Here is a 27,045-nt window from a genome sequence, read left to right on the forward strand (position 1 = left end):
CCAAGGACAATGGCACGGGTTTTTGATCCTACTTAATGTGCTGGCTTTGTGGGAGCCTAGCCAGTTTGGATGTTCACCTTCCTAGATATGGATGGAGGGGGGAGGACCTAGGACTTACCACAGGGCAGGGAACCCGGACTGCTCCGTGGACTGGAGAGGGAGGAGGAGAGGAGTGGGGGGAGGGGGAGAAGGGTGGGAGGAGGGGGAGAAGGGTGGGAGGAGGGGGAGGGAAATGGGAGGCTGGGAGGGGGTGGAAACTTGTTTTTTGTTTTTGTTGCTGTTTTTTTTCTCCTTTTCTCAATAAAAAAAAGACAATAAGCAAAGAAAAATCAGCCTACAATTCACAATCCCAGAGAACCTAAACAACGAGGACCCTAAGAGACACATACATGGATCTAATCTACATGGGAAGTAGAAAAAGACAAGATCTCCTGAGTAAATTGGAAGCATGGGACCATGAGAGAGGGTAGAAGGGGAGGGGGGAGGGGGGAATGAAGAAAAAAATATACAGCTCAATAAAAACAATAAAAAATGTATATATGAATGTGTACTTAAGTGCACCGTAGTGCATGTATAAGACTGTTTAGAAAACATTGTTCAAAATAGTCAAATCTAGAAAGCCGCAAATACTCATTAACTTTAGAATAGTGAAAGTTTGTTCATTACAATACTACATAGTGATGAAAAGGAATAGATGCACAAAGCAACCGGGATGGCTCATATAGATCTAAAATATATGTGACTCATAAAAACAAGTGATATAATAACTATATTATCTAATGAATGAAAATCTTAATTGCTAACCTAATAAGGACATTATTGTATAAACTCATGGTTTATTTTATATGTTAGGTTTCCATTAAAGATAAATTTAAAAAAATATGTTACAAAGTGCTGTGCATTCAGGGCTGGGGATGTATACAAACTAAGCGACAGTCTTCCTTCAAGGAGCACCATAAAAAATCATTTTTTGTTTTATATTTACATGTAAGTTGTAAATACAGAGAAATCATGCTCACCTATCAGCAATTTCTCTCAGGATTAACACCTTAGGTTACAGTTTCTTAGTTTTTCCTTGCTTTCAATGACCTAGACAATAAAAAAAAGACGGGCCAAGTATTTTATAATGTCCCTCAACTGGGTACTGTCTGATCATTTCTTCTTTCCTAGATTAGGACTGTGCTTTTCTTGAGGGGTGGAGAGAAGAGTATCAGAGGTGAAACACCTTTCTTGCCAAATATCAGAAGGTGCTCAAGACAATAGGACTGTCCCCACAGAGTACCCAGCATTCCTGAGAGTTTTGCTGCTGCTTTTTCCTTTCTTGTCTACTTCTTTGTAAGCTCTATGTACTCACACATTCTGACACACTTTGTGGTGTATACAATACTACTTTAGTTTGCTGCTCCAATTGCTCTAGGTTTGGCTAATTGGGATGCTTTCAGGTTGGTTTCTGTGTCTCTTTGACATGCATGTATCTTTTGGAACATGTCAGTACCTTCAGACATTTTAAGATGCTTTAGACTTAGTTTGCATTTCTCTGACTTAGCTGTAGAATTAATAAACATTTTTTCAAGAAGCCCTAGCTCCTATTACAGAAGCATATTTAGAAATGAAGGCTTGGGAGGGTATGTATATATAATAAATAAATTACCTCTAAACAGTAATATAGAGTTCACTCTAGCCCATCCTCTTGCTTGTTTGTAACTTCTTCCTTGACAGAATTTCAGCCTTCTGACTTTTTTAATTAACAAGCAAAATAATCAAACACTACAATAAAATTAAGCATTTTTTGGAGAAGCATTTGGAGACACATGAAAAGAACAAAAATGCTTAGCAAATAAAGAATTCTTTAGGGTTAGAAAGACTGCTTAGTGGTTAAGAGCACCTATTATTCTTGCAGGGGACCTGGGTTCAATTCCCAGCATCCATATGTTATCTCACAACCAACAGTAACCCCAGCTCTAGGTGCCACCTTCTGATCTTCAAAGGCATCAAGCATGTACATGGCATCCATACACACATAGAGGGAAAGCATTCACACATAAAATAAAATGAGTAAATCTAATGCAAAATTTCAAAACAAAAAAAGTGAATGGAAGAGAAAAAAAACTATTGAACATGCTTTAAAGCATTTTATAGAACTAATGACAAAATAAATGCCAGTTAACCCAAAACATCATTTTGACCTATCAAAATGTAAAATCCGGGGCTGAGATAGCTCTGTTCATAAAGTACTTCTTTCATAAGCATTAGGACTTGAGTTTGTTTCTCTAGCACCTACTTAAAACCCAGGCACAGTACTGTGTGTCTGTAATCCTAGAACTGGCAGGACAGAGATAGGCAAATCCTTAGGGTTTATAGGCCAGCCAGTCTAGTCAATCAGCAAGATCCACGCACAGTGAAAGCTCAGTCTCAAAAAATAAGGTAGAGAAACTCTGACCATTGACCTCTGGCCTCCATACACACTCACACACACTTGAACATAAACACACAACATAAATATGAATCTGCTCATATCCCAATGGTATGAATATAAAAATAAATATCTACAGAAAGTAATGTGAAACTACATAAAGATCTAGCTGTGTTGTAAGTAACTATCCAATCCACAGATCTGAACCCTGACCTTATATCTAGGTATCCTCAAACATCTAAATCTTGAACTTTAAGACAGTTTCAAACTGATAGAGCCTGAAGGTATCTAGAAGAAGGGGAAAAATTCTCTTTTGAGGAAGAAAAGCATCATTTTAGGCTAATAAGTTTCAGTATAATTTGCAGCAGAAAATAAAAATGAATCAGATATTTGACAAAGAGCCAGAAAAGAGAACAGACAAAAATAAAACCATGGAGTCCTTGAACACAGATTATTAAGTAAGGAAGCTTACTATGTTTCTAGAATACAAAAATCCATCTTGAATTTTTTGCAAAAATGTAAAACAATAAAAAGCAATATAGTAGATACGTAAAAAGATAGAGAAACTATAAAACTCAAAACTAAAAGTGTAATTAAAAATCTAGATGGTAGATTGACAGCAATTCAGGAGTACTGAAGAAAGAAACAGATCTGGAAGAGAGTTCAGAAAAAACAAAGGATGGGACGGAGGGGGAGCACACTGAAGAACTAAAGTGGGGGCGCAATTTGGGATCAGGTAAAAACATGGCATAAGGGACTCTCCCAAGAGAGGCTTCACCTACCAACTGATGGAAACAAATGTAGACCCACAGGTAAAACATTAAATGAAGCTTAGGGAATCCTGCAGAAGAGGGGGAGAAAGGATTTAGGAGCTAGAGGGGTCAAGGATACCACAAGAAAACCCACAGAATCAACTAAGCTGAGCTCATAGGGGCTCACAGAGACTGAACTAACAACCAGGGAGCCAGCATGGGACTGAGCTACGCCCTTGGCATATATGTGACAGTTGTGTAGCTTAGTTTTCTTGTGGGACTCCCAACTATGGGAACAGAGTCTCTGATTCTTTTATTGGCTTTTGGAACCTTACTCTTCATACTGGGTGACCTTGCCCAACCTTAATATATAAGGAGGTACTTAGTCTTATGCGACTTGGTATGCCATGTTTTGTTGATACTCACGGGAGACTTGTCCTTTTCTAAACAGAAATGGAGTAGGAGTGGATTAGGTAGTGGGACCAGAGGGGGAGGGAGGGAGGGACTGGGAGGGATGTAAAATAAATAAATGAATTTATAAAACAAAGAACAATATAAAATATAAGAACGAATTCAGGATACATACAGACTATCATAAGGTTTATCTCTAAGTATACTTAACTGGGTTGTAAAAGTGATGAGTGAAAGGGACAGAGACAGTACTTGAAGATATAATTGCAGAGATGTTTTCATAGTCATGAATATCAACACAATGATTTAAGACACAGAACTCAAGGCAAGGTTAAAACACAGAGATACAATTCTTAACATATATCACAAGAAAGCAAAAAATGAGGGGAAATTTAATAGCCTGAGAAACAACTACTACTACCTTTAGAGGAACGTCAGCATCAGTGGAAGCTGAAAAAGAGTGAATGATGTATAACAGACAGAAAATGCCAGCCCAGAAGTCTCTACACAGCAAACAGCCACAAGACTAAAGGGAATATAAGAAAATTCTGAAACTAATAAAAATAGAAGTTTGTACTTAGGAGGCTGACACAAGGAGAACAAACCCAAATAAAAATATAGCTGTGCTCAAAGAATAAAGAACAAAGATAGGCAAGTGTAGGGGTAAACCTAAATGACCAAAATAAGCTAGGAATGATGTGAATGTATATAACTCATATTTTATCTATGTAAATAGATAAATGAAATATGGAATATAAGTCAAAGGAGATATTAAATAAAATTAATGGATTCTACAGAACTTGTACTTTTCAGAACTCTAATTGCTTACAAATGTTTGAATGTGATGGGTTAGGGAATATATATATTGTAATTTCTAGGTTACACAATAAAGTAACAGGAGAGTGTTCAAACTCCGTAATTAATAGAAGGAAAATGTAAAGACAAAAGATATTAAAATGATCTAAATAAATAAAAAGGAGAAGAAACATGTCAACAAATAGCAAGAGTAGAGTAGACTATAACCTCAAAAAGAAAAGATATAATAAAAATAAATTAAAAGAAATAAATTAAAAAAAACAAAACAAACAGCAACAAAAGAAAGCACACAAGAAGACCACACATGTAAATCAAAAGGTATGAAATAGGAAGGCAAGAGCTCACCAAGGCCAGCTGGACTGTGACCGAAAAAGCATGGGATAAAACCGGACTCTCTGAACATGGTGAACAATGAGGGCTGATGAGACACCAAGGACAATGGCAGGGGGTTTTGATCCTACTTAATGTGCTGGCTTTGTGGGAGCCTAGCCAGTTTGGATGTTCACCTTCCTAGATATGGATGGAGAGGACCTAGGACTCAACACAGGGCAGGGAACCCGGACTGCTCTGTGGACTGGAGAGGGAGGGGGAGAGGAGTGGGGGGAGGGGGAGAAGGGTGGGAGGAGGGGGAGAAGGGTGGGAGGAGGGGAAGGGAAATGGGAGGCTGGGAGGAGGTGGAAACTTGTTTTTTGTTTATGTTTTTTTTTCTTCTTTTCGCAATAAAAAAAAATCTTGAAAAACTGAAAACAAAAAAAAAAAAGAAATACCATAAAAAGCTTCATGCCAAAACTTGTTTAGGTTCCATTGCTAAACATGTCATACTGATATCCAGAACTTCTGAATATTCCAGAAACTATTTAAAGAATTGAACCAGAAACAGAAACTCTTCTCATAAGAAACTTGTTCAGATGAGTTTTATGAATCATATATAGAAGAGAAAAGCCATATAAAGAGAGGAGCCTTCAATTATTTTATAAAATTGCTGTAATATAGACATAAAAACCTGGTGTAGATAGTACAAGAAAATTACAAGAAAATTGTCCCATAAACATAGAAAGTTTAAACAAAATCAAGCAACATAAAATGATTATAAAGATTATTTATACATCACAATTATGCTGCATCAACCCAAGAATCAATGCAATTGAGTACATAAACAGACTAAAGGCTGATAGTAAGTGACTGTTTCAAAATACTAGGAACAAAGTTGTGGTAGTTTGAATGCAATTCGCCCCATAACCTCATATAGGGAGTAACACTATTAGAAGGTGTGGATTTGTTGAAATGTGTATGGCCTTGTTGGAGGAAGTGTGTCACCATGGGGGCAGGCTTTGAGCTTTCCTGTGCTCAGGATACTTCCCACTGTTTCAGTAGAATTCCTGTTGCCTGCTAGATGTAGGACTCTCAGCTACTATTCCAGCACCATGTCTGCCTATATGCCACCATGTCACACCATGATGATAATGGACTGAACCTCTGAAAATCTAAGCCAGTCTCCCCAATTAAATGTTTTCTTTATAAGAGTTGCCATGGTTGTGGTATCTCTTCACAGCAATAAAACCCTAAGTCAGAAGATGGTACCAGGGACTGGGGTATTGTGATTAATTGACCAAGGTTTTGTTTGGAGTAATATGGACTTTGGGAGCTTGGGTTAGGAAAGAAGTAAAATGCTTTAAGTACTGTTTAATGGGCCATGCTAGTAGGAACATGGAAGACAGTGGTGCTGAATGTGATTTGATGAACTGTGGGGATCAAAGGTTTCAGAGGAGAAAAATTTTAGTATGTTGCCTACAGATAGTTCTTATGATATTTTGGTGAAGAAGGTGGCTGGCTTTTGCCCTTGTCTAAAGAGTCTGCCTGAGATTAAAGTGAAGAGTTTTAGATTAATTCTGTTGGCAGCAAGAAATCTCAAAAGAGCCTAGTATAGACTCTGTCCTGTGGTTATTAGTGGTAGCTCTAATGAAGATTTATAATGAAAAGGAGTAAGCTGACAGAGTAAATTACAAAACATAAATTTTGAGGGAAAAAAAGAGCAACAGGAAGTGGAATGGAGCTAAGTCCTGTGTTCAAAGAGATAAACGGATTAAGAAATGGAATATAGGAGTGCTGACCTCAGCGCAAGATCCTACCGAGCTAAGCTTCCAATTTGTGAAAAGGAATTAAAGACAAACTTAGAGTCAGCTGTCGTGGGGCACAACTTTTATGCCAGCACTGGGAAGGCAGAGGCTGGTGAATTTCTTGAGCTTGAGGTCAGCCTGGTTTATAGAGCAAGTTTCAGGACAGCCAAGCTTAGGCAGTGAAGGACAGAACGCTGGCGAAGATGTAATTGAATGAGGGGGTCATGTTCTAGCCCTAGTAAGTAGCAGAAATTGGCAGCTTCTGCTATGAGGTTCTGGCTTTACACTTAGGGACAGAAGAAATGGTTTATGGAATTTGCCTCCATACCTAAAGAAAGTCACTGAGGCCAGGCATGTGTCAGGAGTGTCCCTGCCTAGAAGTATAGCGAGGCCATTGTGTGAAGCTGTGAAATTGAAGACTGGATTGCCTTGGAGAACCTAAGATGATAGAGATGCCAGAGACATGAGATAACTGCCAAGGAAAGCTGCTAACAGGTAGTGGAACCAGCCCAAAAGAAATAAGTATATTGCAGTCAACAAGGCTGAAGGGAGTTGGAGACCTGAATAGTGTTTTGATAGAACACATGGAGATGCAGTTTGGAGTTTGCCTAGCTGGTTTCAGGTCTTGCTTTGGTCCAGTATTTCCACACTATTCAACCTTCCCTACATTTTGGAATAGTAATGTATATCTAGTGCCATTATATGTTGGAAGTATGTGTTCTGTTTTTTTTTTGTTTGTTTTTATAGGGGAACTACAGCTAAGAGATTGCATGAATCTCAGGAGAGACTTTGGACTTTTATTATTTATTTATTTATTTATTTTGTTTTTTCGAGACAGGGTTTCTCTGTGGGTTTGGAGCCTGTCCTGCAACTAGCTCTGTAGACCAGGCTGGTCTTGAACTCACAGAGATCCGCCTGACTCTGCCTCCCGAGTGCTGGGATTAAAGGCGTGCGCCACCATAGCCCGGTGACTTAAACATTGTCAAGATTAACAGACTATGGAGACTTTTAAAGTTGGATTAAATGCATTGTTTATTATGATATTGTTATAAGCTAAGGGGGTCAGTGAGCAGAATGTGTTAGTTTCAATGTAATTTGGCTCCGTAATCTCATAAAGAGTGGCACTATTAGGAGGTATGGCTGTGTTGGAGTGCGTGTGGCCTTGTTGGAGGAAGTGTGTCACTGCGGGGATGGGCTTTGAGGTTTCCTATGGTCAGTTTCCTAGTCTCAGTTGACTTCCTGTTGCCTACAAGATGTAGGATTCACAACTACTCTAGCATCACCACTGCCTGCACTCTGCCAAGCTCCCCATCATGATGATAATGGACTGAACCTCTGAAACTGTAGGCCAGCCACCCTAATTAAATGTATTTTTATAAGAGTTGCTGTGGGGGGCTGGAGAGATGGCTCAGTGGTTAAGAGCATTGCCTGCTCTTCCAAAGGTCCTGAGTTCAATTCCCGGCAATCACATGGTGGCTCACAACCATCTGGGATGAGGTCTGATGCCCTCTTCTGGCCTGCAGGCATACGCACAGACAGAATATTGTATACATAATAAATAAATGAATATTAAAAAAAAGAGTTGCTGTGGTCATGGTGTCTCTTCATAGCAATAAAAACCCTAACTAAGACAAAATCATTTGATGATATTCATTTTCCATTTAAACTTATTATAGTCAGTGTTTTTCTATCACAATAAAGGCAAAAAAATAATTATTGGCTGGCAAGATGGCTCAGTGAGTAAACACACCTGTCAAAGAGTCTGACAAATTGAGTTTGATCCCTGAAACCCATACAGTGAAGAGAACCAACTGCCAAAAGTTGTCCACTGACCTTCATGTGTGCCCCCAGTAAACAAACAAATAAATGTAATTTTAAAAACAGAATTAGAATGGAATAAAACAAATCATGATATTCAGATAATGTGATCATATATTAAGAAAGTCCAAATGATTCTATTAATTAATGACTGCAACGAAAGCCTGCTGAATGGAAATGGAGATAGTTAGTATGAGGAAGAAGGGAAAGAGGGGACAATGAGAAAGGCTCACCCACCCTTAAAAGCAAATAGATATGAACAAATCCAACAAAACTTAATTAATATAGATAAGATCTATATTAATTATAACATCTATATTAATTATAATTAATTATACAGATGTAATCTAACATGTGTTAGATTTAAAATAATACATCTAACACAGATGCATATGGTCTCCCTAGAAAAGCATCAAAGTTCACTGAAACTTTCAAAGAGCTAAGTGGGAAGCTACATATGATATTAATGAATTAGAAGATTAAATATTAATATTGTTATCAGGTGAATTATTCTCAAATTGTTATAAAGATTGAATATAAACATTAATGTCAAAACTCCTTCTACGTTTTTTTCCTGGTGCACAATGATAGCTGCATTCTAAAATGTTTTTGGAAAATGCATAGACAATTGTGTCTTCCAAACATGCCTGAAGAGGAACACAGGTAGAAGGACCTGCTCCACAAGTTTCCAGAACACAGTCCTGGCACAATGCCAGGCAAGCAAGCCAATGGATATAAACTGAGCCCGGAAAAAAATCACTCATATGCAGATGCTTGATTTATAGTAAAGGCTGTACTACGTAGCTGGCTCTTTAATAACTGTGCTGCGACAACTGAATGTCCATATCGAAAGACATGAAATTGGGCTGCTATTTTACTTCATATCTCAAACCAATTCCAGATTGATGATAAAATATAGGAGAAAATATTTTCTCGGGATTGGTAAATGGTTCTTAAACTTAAGGCACAAAATGCTAATATTACATTATATTAAAACTACTAATTTCCAGACTGCCTAGGCTCCCACAAAGCCAGTACGTGCAGTAGGATCAAAAACCCAGTGCCATTGTTCTTGAGTTCTCAGCAGTCCTCATTGTCCGCTGTGTTCAGTGAGTCCGGTTTTATCCCATGCTTTTTCAGACCCAGGCCAGCTGGCCTTGGTGAGTTCCCAATAGAACATCCCCATTGTCTCAGTGTGTGGGTGCACCCCTCGTGGTCCTGAGTTCCTTGCTCGTGCTCTCTCTCCTTCTGCTCCTGATTTGGACCTTGGGATTTCAGTCCGGTGCTCCAATGTGGGTCTCTCTCTCTGTCTCCTTTCATCGCCTGATGAAGGTTAATATTCAGGAGGATGCCTATATGTTTTTTTTTTGGTGGGGAGGAGGCAGAAATCTTTAATAAATAAATAAATTAATTAATTAAAAAATAAAATAAAATAATGAGGGAGAAAGCAAAATATAATCCATAAATTAAACTACTTTTTAGAAAAACCTGAAAAAAAACTACTAACTTCCTTTTCATTAAAAAGAACATTAAGCCGGGCGGTGGTGGCGCACGCCTTTAATCCCAGCACTTGGGAGGCAGAGGCAGGCGGATCTCTGTGAGTTCGAGACCAGCCTGGTCTACAAGAGCTAGTTCCAGGACAGGCTCCAAAACCACAGAGAAACCCTGTCTCGAAAAACCAAAAAATAAATAAATAAATAAAAAGAACATTAAAAAAGGGAGAGGACTCCAAGTGGCAATTATAAAGAACAATGAAGAAAAACTACTATGGAACCCTAATACATACCAATTGACAAAAAAAATTCTGGCAGCACTAAGTATCAGAAGGAATATACACCCAGGAATAGATAACTGAGGATAAAAAGGGAGCGCTGCTTAGTAAGGACCAACAACAGGCTGAAATGAAGGCAGTTCCAGGAAAGATCACCCTAGAGACCCAGGATCCAGTGATGGGCGATGAGTTTATACATACACAGAAAATGGATTGCTCTTTTCTAGAAAAACTGAAGTTGAACAATGCTACTCTAAAAAATGTATATATGAACAAGGTTACCCACTCTCTCCATATCTACTCGAAATAGTTCTTGAGGTCCTAGCTAGAGCAATAAGACACCAGAAGGAGATCAAGATACAAACTGGAAAAGAAGAAGTCAAACTCTCACTACTTGCTGATGATATGATAGATTACATAAATGACTCCAAAAATTCTACAAAGGAACTTCTACAACTCATAAACAAACACCTTCAGTAATGTGTACTTAAGTGCATCATAGTGCATGTATAAGACTGTTTAGAAAACACTCTTCAAAATAAATAAATCTAGAAAGCCCCAAATACTCATTAACTTTAGAATAGTGAAAGTTTGTTCATTACAATACTACATAGTGATGAAAAGGAATAGATGCACAAAGCAACCGGGATGGGTCTTATAGATCTAAAATATATGTGACTCATAAAAATAATTGATACTGAGTTATATTTTTCAAGGACACTTATTTGGAGATATAGCTATAGGAGCACAAAATTACAAACATATTAAAGGCTATGAAAGTGCTGGTAACTATTTTTATTTCTCAACTTGCGTTGTATTTTTGTGAATGTTCCTTTACAGTAACCTTAGAGTGTGTGTTTACGCATATGCATTATTCTAAATATTATGCATGCATTAACTTAAATCTATGGATATTATTTTGTTAAAACTCATATACTGTTTATATAGTAATTCCGTTTAGGTAATTGTATACAAGAATATTTATTGTTAAGTGCCTGTGGTGTGCTTAGCCATAAATGGAACATCTATATGATACATCCACCTGCAAGACTTAGGAACCATAGTGGAAAAGGGGACAAAAAGATTGTAAGAGCCAAAGGTCAGGAAGGACTGGGGCTAAACAGTGTCTTCTGGATATGGTAAGACTCATGAACTTACAGCCCTGCATACGATTTGTTTAGGATCAAGTCAGTCAACATTCGGCATGGAGGCGGAAGGAACTTATAAGCACCTATTCCTAGCTGAGGAACAGTTACTGACAGCTGAAGGCTGCTGGGAGGGGGACACTCAATTTTCTTTAAGAGTAGGGCCCCTGATAGGTTGACCGTGCTGCAGTGGATTGCCTCACATTCTGAATACATGGACAGCACAATCTGGACTCAATGGGTTACTGAAGTGCTCAAGGATTTAATAAACATATTTCTTAGAAACTGGAAATGGCTCAGCAGTTAAGAGCAATTCTAGAGGACTGGGGTTTGAGTCCCAGAACTGACAAGGCAGCTCACAACTATCTGGAACTCCAGTTCCAGGGGATCTATCTGATGGCCTCCACAGGCACCAGACACTCACTCAAGGCAAACACCGATGCATATACAACAATAAAACAATAATAAAATATTATACTAAAAGGTATATTAGATACAGCATTAGTTCTAATAGATATTGGCATAATCAAATTAGATTATGCACATGCACTCATCTAGGTACCTTATTGCAGTCCTAAGATACTATTTAAAAAAAAAAAACAATGTCAAAAAGAAATGCTTAAGACCATTAACCAGAAAAAAAACCCCAGGAAACACAATTAGGTATATAAAAGGAAATGTTCCAAAATCTCTGCTGATTAAGTTTTGTGAGTAGCACTATTTGTGGCATTATAATTTCCAATCATTTGTCAATTGCAACAAAGTAGGTATATTATAAATATATGTTATTTATAATTTAAAAAAATTAATTGTACTTTTAAATACCAGAAAAATTGAATTGATTTATTGTATAGGTATATAATTAATTAAAATTATTTTATTGGAATTGAAGATCAGATTTAATATGCTGTGTAAAAATTACTGGAGTGACAACTTCAGATATGTTTCTCTGTTATCAGAATATAATTTACTTTCAAGTACAACTTTAAAGCTTAAAATTTATACTACACCATAAAATCTCAATCAACAATTTGTTTCAAAAATTTAGCCACCTAAAATTTTTTCTGCCACATATTAAAATGATACCATAATTACACTTAAAAGTTAAAAACAATCTCAAACCTAAAGCTTATAATTATCTTCATAAGCAGTTACATTTGGTTTGTGGAGCGAGTTAATCAACTCAGAAATCTACCATCTAGTTCTCTCTGTTTTAGTTTGCTCAGGATTAGCACGGCAGATCCTGAGAAAGGTCTGACAGGCCTGTTTCCAGTGTTGGCTCTGATGGCAGGCATCCAAGGTCTTGAACCCCAGTAAGTCCTTATCCCATTAACTGAAAAGAGTGGCTCCCTGCATCTAAACTGTGCAAACATCAGTTAATGCTGAAAATCTCCTTCAGTTCTGGGGCCTGGAAGCTAGCACTGCCAGGCATAAGACAGCTATGCAGCCAGCCCTCAATAAAACCTCTGGGCACTAAGTCTCTAATGAGATTCACTGGCTTGCAGCATTTCATAATAGATTGCTGGAGAAGACCATTGGAAGCTGGGCCCTATGCACCATTTCCTTTTGCTGCAACAACTCATAGCTGTGGATGTCATCACACACTGTACCCTTTGAGTCTTTTAAGTAAACCATCAACTTGAAAATAGTCTTGGGGACCATGAGCTAGTATTTAGAACTAAGATTGACTGAACATTTTGATGTAGTGAGCTTGAAAAACGTTAGTGTGTTGCACGGATAGTAATTTGTATCCTCATACATAAGAATAAAAGTCTGATATAGTAGAGAAGGCTATTTAAAATACAAATAGATTTTTGAAATAAATTAAGACACTACAGGCCAGATTTTTGTTGCGTGATAGGAGACAAAGGCATTTTTAGCTTAAAATGCTTGTCACAACTTTGCTGGCAAGTAATAATTAGTTCCACTTAGTTTAACGAATTTCACAAATACTCCCTTCCCCATGCATCCATATCAGACAAAAATTAAAGTAAAAAAAGCAGTTCCAACCTATTATCTCCTTTATAAGCTTCAAAAATACAAACTGAGAATGTTATTTTAAAAGATAAAAAACTATTGTTTTCATGTCAGATGTGTTTTAAATCCATATTTAATTACTGTGAAATTCTCCCTGTGGTATATGTAATCATTCTATAATAAGGTAATTAAAATTCCATAGCCAGCCAATTTAGGATTTACAGCTTAACTCAAGTACCAGACACTACTAAAAACAATCCTGAATGTACTACTGAGAAACAAGTATTTAACTTTTTTGGAGGGGAAACACAACTCAGCCTTATCTTCAAAACTAAGTCTATATTTTAAAACAGGTTTGGCAAATTACTGCAGCCAGGTTCAAATTGAAGAATAATCCCAAAGCAATGGCACTATACACTGTCTAACAGTCTGACTGCTGGTGGTGGCAAGATGATAATATAATCACTAAGCATTAGGCTTGCTTTAAAGGCCACTCTGCTCACCTGGTTCCATAAAGATCTGCATCTGTTCAAACTGACCCCAAGGATGGACTTGGATATGTGCTTCACTAAAATATTCTGAATAGGATTTTCTCTTGTAAACTCTGGCTTTAGTTTAATATTTCATATTTTACCACAAGGCTTGTGGTTTGTTACCTCTTGCTTCTTGGTGGCTACAAGGCATCTCCTGGGCTCTGCCTTCTTTCTCTCTATATCTCTGTATGGATTGCCTGCCTGACTATATTATGCCCTGATTAACTAATGGTAATAAAACATATTCACAGTGGAGAATTCTCTCTCTCTCTCTCTCTCTCTCTCTCTCTCTCTCTCTCTCTCCCCCTCTCCTCTTTCAGGATTTATCTATTCTCATTCTCTATCTCTCTCCCCTCCTGCACTTCCTTGCTTTAGAAAAGAGGTTCTGCTCTTGTTTCCACAGAGGATGAGAACCTGTAGATTCCTTCAAGACTAATGTAGTTCAGTGGAACAAGACCACCCCCTCTAAGGTCTCCATAAACCTCTAAAATTACTTTGTCCAACAAAAAGCAAGAAGCAGTTTGGAGAAAACTATATCCAAATTCCCAAATATTGTTTACTTTGCATTGATATGAATCTTTGTTTATTGATACAAATTTTAAGGTCAATTTTGTTATACACACACACATTTCTGCTCTTGATTAAGGTACTGTGCTTGTGCAGCTCATTTAAAATTGTAATGTATAATTAAAAATACAGGTTAATAGATAGTCATCTGTAACAATCAAGTGTAGTCATGTTAGGTTTTTTAGATGCACAGAGATATATTTCAGGTAGACAGTGATTCATGGAAAAGTCTGCCAGATACTATAGACCTGTAGGCTAAAAATTGGATGCTCCAGTGTTAAAGAAGAACTTTGGGTGGCTGTCCAGGCAGTGAGATGTCTCTGTCAAATTCTAGAGTTTTGAAAGTTGCTTACAATGTACTTCCTGATAACTCAGGCAATATTATATCCTTCTGGGGTCTTTGATGGACATAAAGAAAAGATAGTTATAACTATAGTTTTCCTTAGTTATGATAAAAGATAAAGTAGACATAAATATTGTAACTGCAATTCTTGCTTGACACATGTTTTGTTATATATAATTTTACTGTGTTAAAGTTAAAACCTTCCTTTTTATTTGAACAGAAAAGGGGAAATGGTGTGGGAAGTCCTTTTGTATATGTATTGCTTTTATTGGTTAATGACTAAAAAAGCTGCTTTGGCCTGTGATAGGGCAGAATAGAGGTAGGTGGGAAAGCTAGAGTAAATGCTGGGAGAAAAGAAGAGGCATCAGAGAGATGCCATGTAGCTGCCACAGAAGACTGACATGCCAGAACTTTGCCAGTAAACCATGAGCCTTGTGGTAAAATATAAAATAGAAATGGGTTAATTTAAGATGTAAGAGCTAGCTAAAACTATGCTTAAACTATTGGCCAAAGAGCACTGCAAATAATATAGTTTCCGTGTGATTATTTTGGGTGTGGGAGGCTAGAAACAAATGAGCAGTCTCCATCAACAAGACAGGGTTATTCTGTGTATCCTTGGCTGCCCTGGAACTCACTCTGTATTCCAGGCTGGATACCAACTCATAGATTGGCCTGCCTCTGCCTCTGCCTCTCGGCCTCTTGAGTGCTGGGATTAAAAGTGGGTGCCACTTGCAAAGGATTTTCTATGTTTTGAAATCTAATGCTTTAAATCTTTGCCAATTCAACTCTGGTTCTGTGAATCTGTATTTAAGTATGCTTTATATTTACAAACTATTTGTAATTATGTGTATACCTATTTCCTAGGATTTTCTAATACTCGGGCAACATAATTATGCCATATGATTTCATAAGAGCAACTAAGAAAAAGAGTATTGGTGACACACAGACTGCACCAAAGGCAGATACGGATACCCAATTTAAAAATGTGCTGGTAATCCAAATATGTTGTTCAGTCTAGCCTTACCTCCCTCATAAGAGCTTCCAAGAAGCCATGAAACAAGAAAACCAATTGGCCTAATTTCATTTGTTTCCCCTTTCCCTGTCTAGATGTAACATTATAAAACTGTGAAAATCATCCAGATCCCTCATAACTTAAGCAATGAGCCTTTGAATACCAGGGGAAATTACATTTATTGCCAGGAATATGGAACAAATTCTAGAGTAGCTTAATCCACACTGCAGCTGTAGATGCATTCTCTCTTTTTGCCAGTAGGTGGCGGCACACACAAATGTACTGGCATTAGTCTTTGAGACATAGGACCACAATTCTTAGAGCAATGTTTCTGGTTTTTTGGTTTGAAACCAAGAGATCAAGAGGTACAAAACCCAGGCAGAGATCGCTGTGAAGGTTCATTTATAAAATAATGATAGAAAAGAAGAGTTTTATATTTCCATTTTGGCTCTGGCCTTTTAAAGGAATCACTGTTATTTTAGCTGTGAATTTATAATCTACTTTCAGATCCCTAGAGCTCATAAAAAAGTTCTAAATTTAGATAGCTGTCATTTAAGATTCATGTTCAATTAGAAACAACTGAAAGTCAAGTGAATATGATATGATATTAAGTAATTATTGGTGATTTTGTCAGGCATGATAATTGTATTATCATGTAAAACAGGAGTGTTTCTAGGGGAAATGGCGCTGCTTTAGCAATCTCCAATGATAACAGGAAAGGATAGCCTGTCTAGGGAGCAACAAATGGTTGAAGCTCAGTGACGCCCTTCACAATATTACTCTCCCTTTTTATTTGGAATTTTCCAAAATAAAAGGTGAAAAAAGAAAATAACCATGCTCTATTAATTTAGGCTAACATTAGGATTAGGCCAGTGGCGAATGTTTATTTTCAATGAGATGTCATCTTCAGTCACTGCCACTGAATTATTTTAATCAGAACAAAAATCTCATAAGGATCACCTCAACACTAAGATACCAAAATCCAGATTTTCCAGCAACAAAAAGCATCTTCTCTCGACTACATCATTATGTTAGGGCCCCTTCAGACAAGCAGCATGACTGCCAAAAGTTAGATCTTTTTTTTAACATTTTGCTTTCTGTGCTTGTTACTTTATAGTACACGATTAAAACTGCTTTTAGTTTTCTCAAAATAAAATATGGGCAGAGACAGAGTTCTTGAGTAAAGAACAAAATTGAACCAGAAAAGTGATTTAAAAAGAATTATAATCTTAAAAACTGAATGGGATGTCAGAGGCCCTCTGTAGTCTCAAAGTAAAACCCTACCTTCAGGCTTCTTGGATGGATCCAGCTCCTTGAGTATGAGGAGGTAAGTATGCCCTGTAAGACAGCAGCTTTATTCCTGGACTAAATCTTATCATTAGAGACCCTTCCTTACTTAACGTCAAATCTGTCATTTGTAGATTCTAGTGGTGGCCTGTAGGGCCACAGTGAAGAAGCACATACTCTCAAAGAACTGAAGAGACTGATCGTGTTCTCCCTATGGTGGACTCTTAGAATAAGAAAATCAATATATTCTTGGATAGCTATGACTCCAATGTCTTTAAGAGCTCTTTCATTCCAGGGCACTTCATGTTGGATTCACATATGTCTAGAAATGCTCAAAATCTTTCCAAGGAACACGTGAAATAGATTTATTATCATTCGTGAGTACTACAGTGTGCATGCGGAAGTCAGAGGCCAGCTTTCAAGAGCTGCTTCTCACCTTCCACTATGTGAGGAGCACTGTGTACTCCGGGCTATTCTGTTTGGGGAATTTAACTCAGGTGATCAGGCCTACGCAATACAGCAAGAGCTGTTATCTGTTGGAGCCATACTGCTGGGCTCCAGACATGGGATGTTTTAAAGCCATCAGTTTTCATCTCCTCATTTACTAACACCCGGTCTGCTTGAAAACAAATGCTATGATCTGTTAGTTTCCCTTTCATATCTTGGGATCTACAATCAGCCACCTCAAAAGAGCAACTGTTCCCCTAGCTCCAAGAGCCTGTCTACCTTCAAAGGCAGTTGGGAAATGCAATGCTCCTGCAGATGAAGGTACACCTCCTCTGAGGCCTCAGAGAAGGAAAGGAGGCGCCACCTTTTATCTAGAAAATGAGTTCACGGGACAGCTTCATCAATTTAGAATTTAAAATCAATAGTTACATGAATCTCATCAGGATGCTTATTTTACTTTTATAAAAAAAAAGAAGTCAGATTTTTTTCTTTGTCAGAAAGCAAGTCTGACTGACTGGGCTCTGTAATTTGACAGAAAGGATCTATTTTGCTGCGTAGGTCATAGAATAGACATTTCCTAAAGTGTAGCTATACTGTTGTGAAGGAAATATATTTAAAAGAATATTCGAGGTGCTGAAAGTAATATTCTTAAAATAAAATACTTTAAAATTTCATTTTTATGTGTATGGTGCTTTGCTTGCATGTATGTCTGTATACCATGTACATGTCTGGTGCATACAGAGGTCAGAAAAGGGCAATGGATCTTCTGCAACTGGAGTTGCATGACTGTGAGCTATCATGTGGGTGCTGGGAATCTAACCCAGGTTCTCTCCAAAAGCAGTCAGTGCTCTTAACCTCTGAGCCCACGTCTCTTGCTTGTTTTTATATATCAACTTATAGCAGGCCGAGCTCTCAATTCTAGCACATCTCCCAGCCAGTGTCTTTACTATGGACACTCTAGGAAGAAAGAAGAGTGTGTAAGGTAGGAGTATGGCTTTGTTTGAATTCTATATACTTTCTAATTAACGAAGCCTAAGATTCCACTTAGGATTTCTAAGCTGTTGCAAACAATTAATCAAAACATTTATATCTTTTCCAAGTAAATAGTCACAATTAAATTCACACTGATCTTGCACTTATGTAGCTGAACTTGTCTTCAATTTTACTTTCTTTGTTTAGTTCTTTGGATACAAATTTCTATCTAGATAGGTAATGAATTAGTTAGCTTTCTGTGGGGGGCAACTTGTGAAATGACTCCCAGAAACTCCTATTTCTTGCTATGTAGGTCCTGGTATGTGAGGTGGATCTAAAGAATTATTTCTAGCTTATAAATTATGGCAGAAGAGATGATGCACAACATTTGAGATCAAGTTGTAAGACCGATCTCTACCCTTGTTGCTTGCTCTGTCAAAGTCAGTAGCCATGCTAGTCTACGAAGAGGTCCATGTGACATGGGACCAAGGGATGCCTCAGGCCAATAGCTCTTAGGAAATGAGTCCCTCAGTACATGATTGCTAACATCCAGGGTATCGGCAAGGTCCAGAGCCATCTTGTGAGAGATCTAGAGCCAGAGGATTTGGCTAAGTTTGGCCTCATTCCTGATGCACAGAGTGAGGTTAATTCATGGGTGTTGCTTAAGAGCCACTAAATTTTGGAGTAATGTGTTATGAAGCAATGCATAATCTGATTTTGGTGTCTTGACAATTGAAGCTAGTATATCGTCCTTTTTCTATTTTCCTAATCAAAGTCATGGGTTAATTTTGAACAGAGTTAAGGTTAAAGACAAAATATTGTAAAATGCCATCCCTTAAAGCTTTCTTTAATCTCTTTGAGCATTTATTTAGGCATGTACAGACTATTTAGTTGTACTTGGCTCACACTGCTCCATTTTAAATAAAATTATGTGAGAAACAAGTGAGGCAGTTAGTATATTAAAATCAAGAAACTGTTACTTGTGAAGTTTCCTTTTATATAGGAATATGATTACATCAAAAGAAACTTAAGTATGTTATTACACATTTTGAATTGCCAGGGAGACTCCTACATGGAATTCTCCATTCTTATCCTCCCTCTTCTTCACTAAGATGCAAACTGAACACTTTGGGTGTGTTATCCCTTTAAACTCTTCATTTCAGAGCCTCTTCTCTGAAATGTGCTGAAAAATGACTAGCTGATGTGCCTAGCCTTTGTTTCCTTTGCCACTGCAACCTTAAACAAGAAAATCATTTTTCACCTGTGACTTTAGGTCTCTTGAAACAGACGAGTCCACGATTATTGCTAAACTTGAAGAGAAAGGTTAGCTTTGTTACAATCAGCATCACTTAAAACGTTACTCAAGCAAGAAAATATACACTCACAATTCAAAAACCATGTAAAGCATTCCATCTGAACTATATGTCTCCAACAACTCTACAATGTGTGGATGCTTCAGCATATGACAGATACTGGCTTCCCGCTTTAGATCTGCAAAATAAACATACAACATACTTCATTAGGTAGGAACAAAAGACAATTAGAGTGAAGGATGAATGAATGGATGGATGTGACCTATGGTAACGTGAAGACTTCTCTGACTAAGGAGATGAAATCCCCCATTTTAAATTAATCCTGGCTCCTTACCCTTTCAAGACTGCACCAATACAACCTTTTATACTTTTTCCCAGCTTCCATCTATATATGTGCGGAAGCTCTTACTAACAGGCGTTTCCATTTCTTAGTTCAAAGAAATACCTGTACCAAAGTAAAATAAGTACATGTATATTTCCCACAAACTCTTATAGTCACTTTTCTACCTACAAATTTAGAACTTTTCCTTGATCTGCTAAGTAACTCAAATTTACTGTTTTGAATTTTACCTTTGTCTTAATTTTCCTTAACTCAGATAAGAATAAAATGCAATATTTATAGACATATCATAGAAGTTTTGTGAAATACAAAAAGAAATAGTATGGTTTACACAGAAAAGGCACCATTCCCAGAGCCAAAGTTAGAATTAATTAGTGTTTGCAATGATGGGATTGGAATTCAGAGTCTTCTTTAAGTAGGTACTCTGATGCTGAATTATACCCCTAGCCTGGGAAACTTTTTAAATACCATCTATAAAATATGCTGAATAATACAGTATCTTTTAAGTACTTTGCAATGTTATTCTGAAGAACAAACAGATAATGCAGGTAGTAACTTCTAGGCATGGTAGCATATGCCTGTAATCCTATCACTTGGGAAGTGGAGGTAGCAGAATCAAGAGTTCAAGGCTATCCACTGTTAGATGGTGAGTTTGAGGTCAGTTTGGGCTACATGAGACAATATTTCATAGCAACAACAATAACAACAACAAACAGGCCCTATTTGGAAAACAAAATTAATTTCAACATCCTCACACTAAGTTTGGGCAGGGGCATTCCACTACTAATAGTGCTATACCTGTTTGCTGATGTATAAAATACAATGTGGTATTTTTATAACTGAATGTAGAAGGGAGACAAGAAAGTAAGAACCAAATGCAGATTGTACAATGCGATAGATAACATGATCTCGTTTCTGGTTATTTAATTCAACTTAGTCCTATCAACTAGAGTAATGGTTGCAGGTAGAATTTTATAAAACCTACTCACAGGCAAAATAAATGAAAGGCAGTACAGAATAGACACCATCAGAAAAGGAGGGACCAATAAAACATTAAGAAAGTCAGCGGTATAGAGGAAATAAGAGTCCATATAGGAGAAGGAGGTTGGAATCTGAGAAAAGGCCATGAACATTCTGAGCTGGTGAAATTCCAAAGAGAGGTCAGTTAGTATATGGAACTAGTGAAGTCTTGAAGTGAATGTATGCTACTGACACGGCACAGCATGTCAAGGATCCCAATGTCTTAAGACCCATGGGAAACAGCACCACTCATCCTGGCTTAGGCATAGGGAAACGGCAAAGCTTTCCCTTCTGGTCGAAGTGTGAATGTGACAGTGTATGCAGAAAATGTAGCTTTCTTTCCCTACAGCTTGGTGACTGTCCAGAGACAGCTCCTGCTATGATTTACTAAATGTGCCTCCTTGATTCAGCTGTATACCATAAGCCCTGCCTCTTTGATTTATCTATATTTAATAATCATGCCAAGCTTGGGGGTGGGGGAGTATTGTAGCTTCTCCACCCAAGACATATCCACCTATCTCATCTTTCCTTGTGTCTACCATTCATTCCCTTGTATCCATCCCCTAGGCAGGGTCCTGGAACGCAAACTATGGAAGGATGTGGCAGGTCAGGGCTGAACTTAGTATACGAGAGACGATTACTTAATGTTAGATTAAAATTTATCATTTCTCTCACTGAGCTGAGCACTCCAACAATTCTGTGAGTTAGGTACATTACTGATGAGTAAGCTCACTCAGGCTTGGAAACATGTTCATGATCACACAGCTATACAGCTTAGTGAGCCTTGAACCCTGATTCCAAAGTCAGCAATCTTTCCATTAAGCTGTGTTATGGGTGTGAGTGTGACCACAGTTTAGAAGAATTTTGGGGAAAAAAAAGAAGAAGAAGAGATAGCTGGGACAAAGCAGGTTTTGCCACTGCATTGATAAAAAGTCCACAGAATCAGGAGTCAGAAACTGGGTGTGATGGCCTTTGTCCCTGCCACCTGCATATCAAGTACCAACTTCTATAAACAGCTTCCAAAATGAGAATGGTGACAGGTGATGCTGTACCTTCAGAAGCTACTAATTGGCTTCAAAGGGCAGTGCTAAGATTGCTTCAAGAAGCCACATGGGAAAGGATCATGTAGAGCACAGCATATAGGGGAAGGCATTAAAGGGTGTGTGTGTGTGTGTGTGTGTGTGCAGTGCTCACCACAAAAGAAAGACTGGAGGCCCAGAAAAAAGGCCTTTGTGCTTTAAAGCAGTTGGGAAGGCCCCATCAGAGGCAAGAATGAAGCAGCTGCAGGGCTTGCACAGGGAGGTGCTCACCATAAGGGGTCCTTATGGGTGTTGGAGGGCCAAAATAAGCCCACAACATCAATTCAGATGTTTGCATGGCTCCCTCCTCTCAAGAATGTTCTGCTTTCAAACTCCAGGGAAAGCTTGAGAGTTTTATGACTTCTTTTTATGTTTTCCCTAGCTCCTCACTGTATCAGAAGTCACCCTTCAGACCTGTTTTCCACATTAGTGACTGCTTCCTATCAGTTTGTTATGATGAAAGGCAATTTTAACTCCGTGCTCACACTGGAGTCATAAAGCAAACATGCTTAGTGTCTGCCATAGTAAAGACTGTTCTTGTTTCTGTTCCTCGGGTCATTTTCCACTTTGCCCCTTTCATGTAACTACAACACACTCCAATTCCCACTCACCCTCTACTCCATGACACCTTTGCTACACTGAGAGCTTTCAGTAGAAACAAATCTGCTGGGGCTTGGCATGGCGAACGGCTGAACAAGCTCTTGGTCCAGTCTTAATTCCACTCAAACCAAAGACAGAATTTCTGGGGCCCCTGATTTCCAGTAACAAAGTGGTATAAATGTTACTGGATTTGACATTTTGGAGCCTAAAATCAGAATGCTGATAAGATAGCATAAGAATGACAATATAAAAATAAATTTGCAATGATAGGGACAGCCAGATACACAATTATTTTCCATAATTCAAATATCAAGTAAATAATGCAAGTAGAAAAGCATACTTTAAATAACAAATATCAAAATAAAAATTTAAATTAAGTAACTCAAAAAAACACAGATACATTCTATGTACATTTTTTTTAAAATTTTATTTATTTATTTATTTAGGATTTCTGCCTCCTCCCCACAACCGCTTCCCATTTCCCTCCCCCTCCCCCGATCAAGTCCCCCTCCCTCACCTGCTCGAAGAGCAATCAGGGTTCCCTGACCTGTGGGAAGCCCAAGGACCGCCCACCTCTATCCAGGTCTCATAAGGTGAGCATCCAACCTGCCTAGGCTCCCCCAAAGCCAGTACGTGCAGTAGGATCAAAAACCCACTGCGATTGTTCTTGAGTTCTCAAAACGATCAAACAGGTAATGGAAACAGTTCAAGAATTGAAAACTGAAATGAAGGCAAGGAAGAAAATACAAACTGAGGACCAGCTGGATATGGAAAATCTAGGTCAACGAACAGAGTCTACAGAAACAAGCATAATCAATAGAATACAAGAGCTAGAAGAAAGAATCTATGTACATTTTAACTATAGACTCGAAAAATAGGAAGCTCAAAATGGTCATTTTAAAATGTGAATATGACCTAAGAAAACATGTACCTGTTGACTGCTGTTAAGTCTATGACATCATAGTGGATAAAAACTATTGCTGCCTACATATTGTTTCATGAGGCAGAGGAAGGAAGGATTGGAAAGCAGATGGTTATACTTTGATGTATGACTGTCGACTGCTCACAGATACTAGCATGAAACATATCTGTGAGGAACATGGCTTAGTGGTGCCACCTCTGCCTGAAGTGACTGCTTGTCTACTGACTAGTGACTGTCAACCTCCCTTCCCCTTCTCTTCCCATCATACTCTAGTTTATGATTTCTTAGGAAAAATTTGAAAGATACTTTCAATCCTCTATTTCTATATTTAGTGCCCTGACATTTAACTATGTAACTATACTTAACCAATTCATTTCCCTTTTCCCTTCTTTTTAATTATTCCTTGTGTCTTTCACATCATGCATCTCCATCCCATTCATTTAATCTTCCCTTTAAAAGAGGCACTAATGATATTGAATTTTATGCTTCAAATAAGTAACATTTAAATTAAATCAACATGCTGTACAAGCTTAAAACTACTATTAATTTCCTCAGAAGTTTGGGCTGTCAATGGAACTAGGACTGCCTTATCAATCTCTTAAATAAGGAGTAGCTAGGGAAGCTGTTTCAGTAATAAGTTTAAAAACAATTTTCCTAAAAATATCCTGATTATTCATTTTACTTCCACTTAGTAGAGTTCTTTCATAAAAATTGGGTACCACTTAGTGCTACAATTCTGCAGCAAGCTAATTTGACAATGGGTAAAAAATAGGGTTGGTATTTATAAACATGGTTGAAGAAAGAGCAATTTCAAAAACGTTTAACCTTGAAAAAGCAATCTGAATCTCAGTTTATGAACTAAAAAATTCTACATTTAAAAGTCAGTTTGCCCAGGAACATTCAGTGAAGATTAGATCAGTTATTTTAATAATACCATATTTCAATCCGGCATATGAAAAGTATTATTTCTTTTCTTTTCTTTTTCTTTTTGGATTTTTGAGACAGGGTTTCTCTGTAGTTTTTGGTGCCTGTCCTGGAACTAGCTCTTGTAGACCAGGCTGGGCTCCAACTCACGGAGATCCACCTGCCTCTGACTCCCAAGTGCTGGGATTAAAGGCGTGCACCACCACCACGCGGTGAAAAGTATTATTTTAACACATACTTAAAATTAATAAAATGATAGGCTTGTGTTCTTTGAGATCCGCTATGAATCTTAGGTTTACAGTCTATATAAAATTTTGCTACAGTTTAATTATTTAACAGCAACATATGATTAGCGGCTACAAATTAGAATGGAACAACTCTAGATAAATTCATTTGCTTTCTTCTTTATTCCATTTATTTATTTATCTGTGTGTTCATGTGCACATGTGTGACAAAGTCACATGTGGAGGTCAGAGCATAATGTGTAGAAGTCAGTTCTCTTCCTCTGCTGTGGGTTCCAGAAATGTTCTTCGGTCATCAGATTTGATGGCAAGTGACTTGACCCGCTGAATCTTCATCTCACCAGCTTGATTTGCTTGAATTCTTACCCTTTTCAGTGATCCTTTCCCCCATCAAACTAATGACTACGCACTGCCAGGTGAGCATTCTATCCATAAGCTACATTCCCCAACCTCTTTTTTGCAATTCTTACGCATACATTTGTAGCCAGTCATTAAAAAAGAACCTAAATTCAATTATGTGTAACTCAAGACTACATCTATAAAAGGAAACTTTATAACTCATCTTAATAACCACATTTTACCAATGAATAACTAAATCTGGTTTTCCCACTATTGTTAATCTAATCTTTTATTTGTTCTGTCATTTAGAATTATTTTTATTTTGCTTAATTTACCAAACAAGAATAGTTACATCACTGTACATAGTTTGTATAGAATGGCTTTATAGATCCTAACACTAGACTATGCAATAAAACATCTGAGGATTTACTAAGTATCATTTGTGATTTTCAAACACTCCCTCTTCAAGTACTTAGTGAATAATTGTGACCACTCGTGTGTGTGTCCTCATTTTACAGAGGAAAAATGGAGATCCTGAGTTCAATGAGGTCGTGAAAAATCATATAAATAGTATATAGAGGACAAGAATAATGACAAAAGCCCAGTGTTCTTGATATTACATCATAATGGCTCCCAGGACTGTGTAGTTTACATATGAACCAAGACCCAACTGAAAACCAGTGCTAGTATGGTGGCACAGGCTTGGTTGGGCAGCTAGCAAGGCTGTTACACATCCAGCTTCTTCCTGCTGCAGCGTCGCCACAAATGGTCAGAAGTCAGATCCAGACTTCCTGACAGAACACAGAATTATCCTCATCCACTTCTACATAATATGATGCACTTCTAGGTTGCATCATAAACTCAACAATTAAAATTCACTAATTCAAGCTCCAAACTCAAAACAGAATATCCTGATGTTGTCCTAGAAATAATTGAGGTCAGTAGTAGTGTGTTTATTTGAACAAATGTTAAAACAAATAGTAAATGAAAATCAGTATTGATAACATATCTCCTTGCTATCATAAAACTAATCACCATATATTTGAAGAAAGGAATATAAGTAAAACCTTGGAGAAGTTATAGTAATAAAGTCATTTTCTGCTGCTGAGTTCCACCTTTATATAATAACCATTTTTGAAGGCTAATGTATAGGTCAGGTTTGTTTTAATAAGGCTATTTTTCTGTAAACCAAAAAAGATCTTTTTCTTTCATTCTTTTTCATACTTGCTTTTGTTATTTTGAGGCAAGGTTTCTCTGTAGCCCTGGCTGTCCTGGAATTTGCTCTGTAAACCAGGCTGGCCTCATACTCACAGAAATCCACCTGTCCCTGCCCTCCGAGTGCTGGGATTAAAGGTGTGCACCACCAACGCCCGTCTAAGAAAGACCCTCTCAAACAGTGATGACCAGAGGCTCAAACAGATTTGCACAAACATTTTGTTTAACTGCAAACTCATCATTTCTTTGATCTTTTACTCATTTTTATTATTTTCTCTAGAAATTTTATGATTTTCACACACTTGTAGAGTTCTGTGCATTTTCTAATTTCTTTGTGTTCTTGTCTACCTTTTAATCTCAGAAGTTAAATTTTTTGTTCTTTGAATGAAGAAAGAGAATTGGAAATGCTGGACTAAGAGGGTTTGTTTTATTTCTTAACTTGACAAATGTGCATTAATCGGAAATTAATATTAACTGCACTGGATATTTCAAAATTAGTGAGACTTTGGTAATATATTTCAAGTTTTGGTTCTGGTATATTAAACTAACACATTAAAACAGGCCCTGTTTAATATTAAATTTAAACTAAAGTCCATAATATATGTACAAATACCAATCAGCTATAAAGCCAATTACTGTGACAACTACTTCTCTTCTTCATTATGATGAG

At 37.5% G+C, this 27,045-nt stretch overlaps 1 protein-coding gene across 11 annotated transcripts in view; it reads right to left on the minus strand.

The window, feature by feature from the left end:
- The window catches only part of Cask (calcium/calmodulin dependent serine protein kinase), a 330,840-nt gene that overhangs the window by 177,053 nt on the left and 126,742 nt on the right, over nucleotides 1-27,045 (minus strand). For all 11 annotated transcript variants that reach the window (XM_041645247.1, XM_041645244.1, XM_041645250.1 and 8 more), the window contains exon 3: nucleotides 19,767-19,872. In XM_041645247.1, coding sequence (XP_041501181.1) covers nucleotides 19,767-19,872 — 106 coding nt within the window. The remainder of the gene's footprint in view (nucleotides 1-19,766; nucleotides 19,873-27,045) is intronic.

Source organism: Microtus oregoni, unplaced genomic scaffold (genome assembly GCF_018167655.1).
Source record: "Microtus oregoni isolate MIOR12 unplaced genomic scaffold, Mior012 000108F_ref0000382, whole genome shotgun sequence".
In the NCBI taxonomy this organism is placed as follows: Eukaryota; Metazoa; Chordata; class Mammalia; order Rodentia; family Cricetidae; genus Microtus; species Microtus oregoni.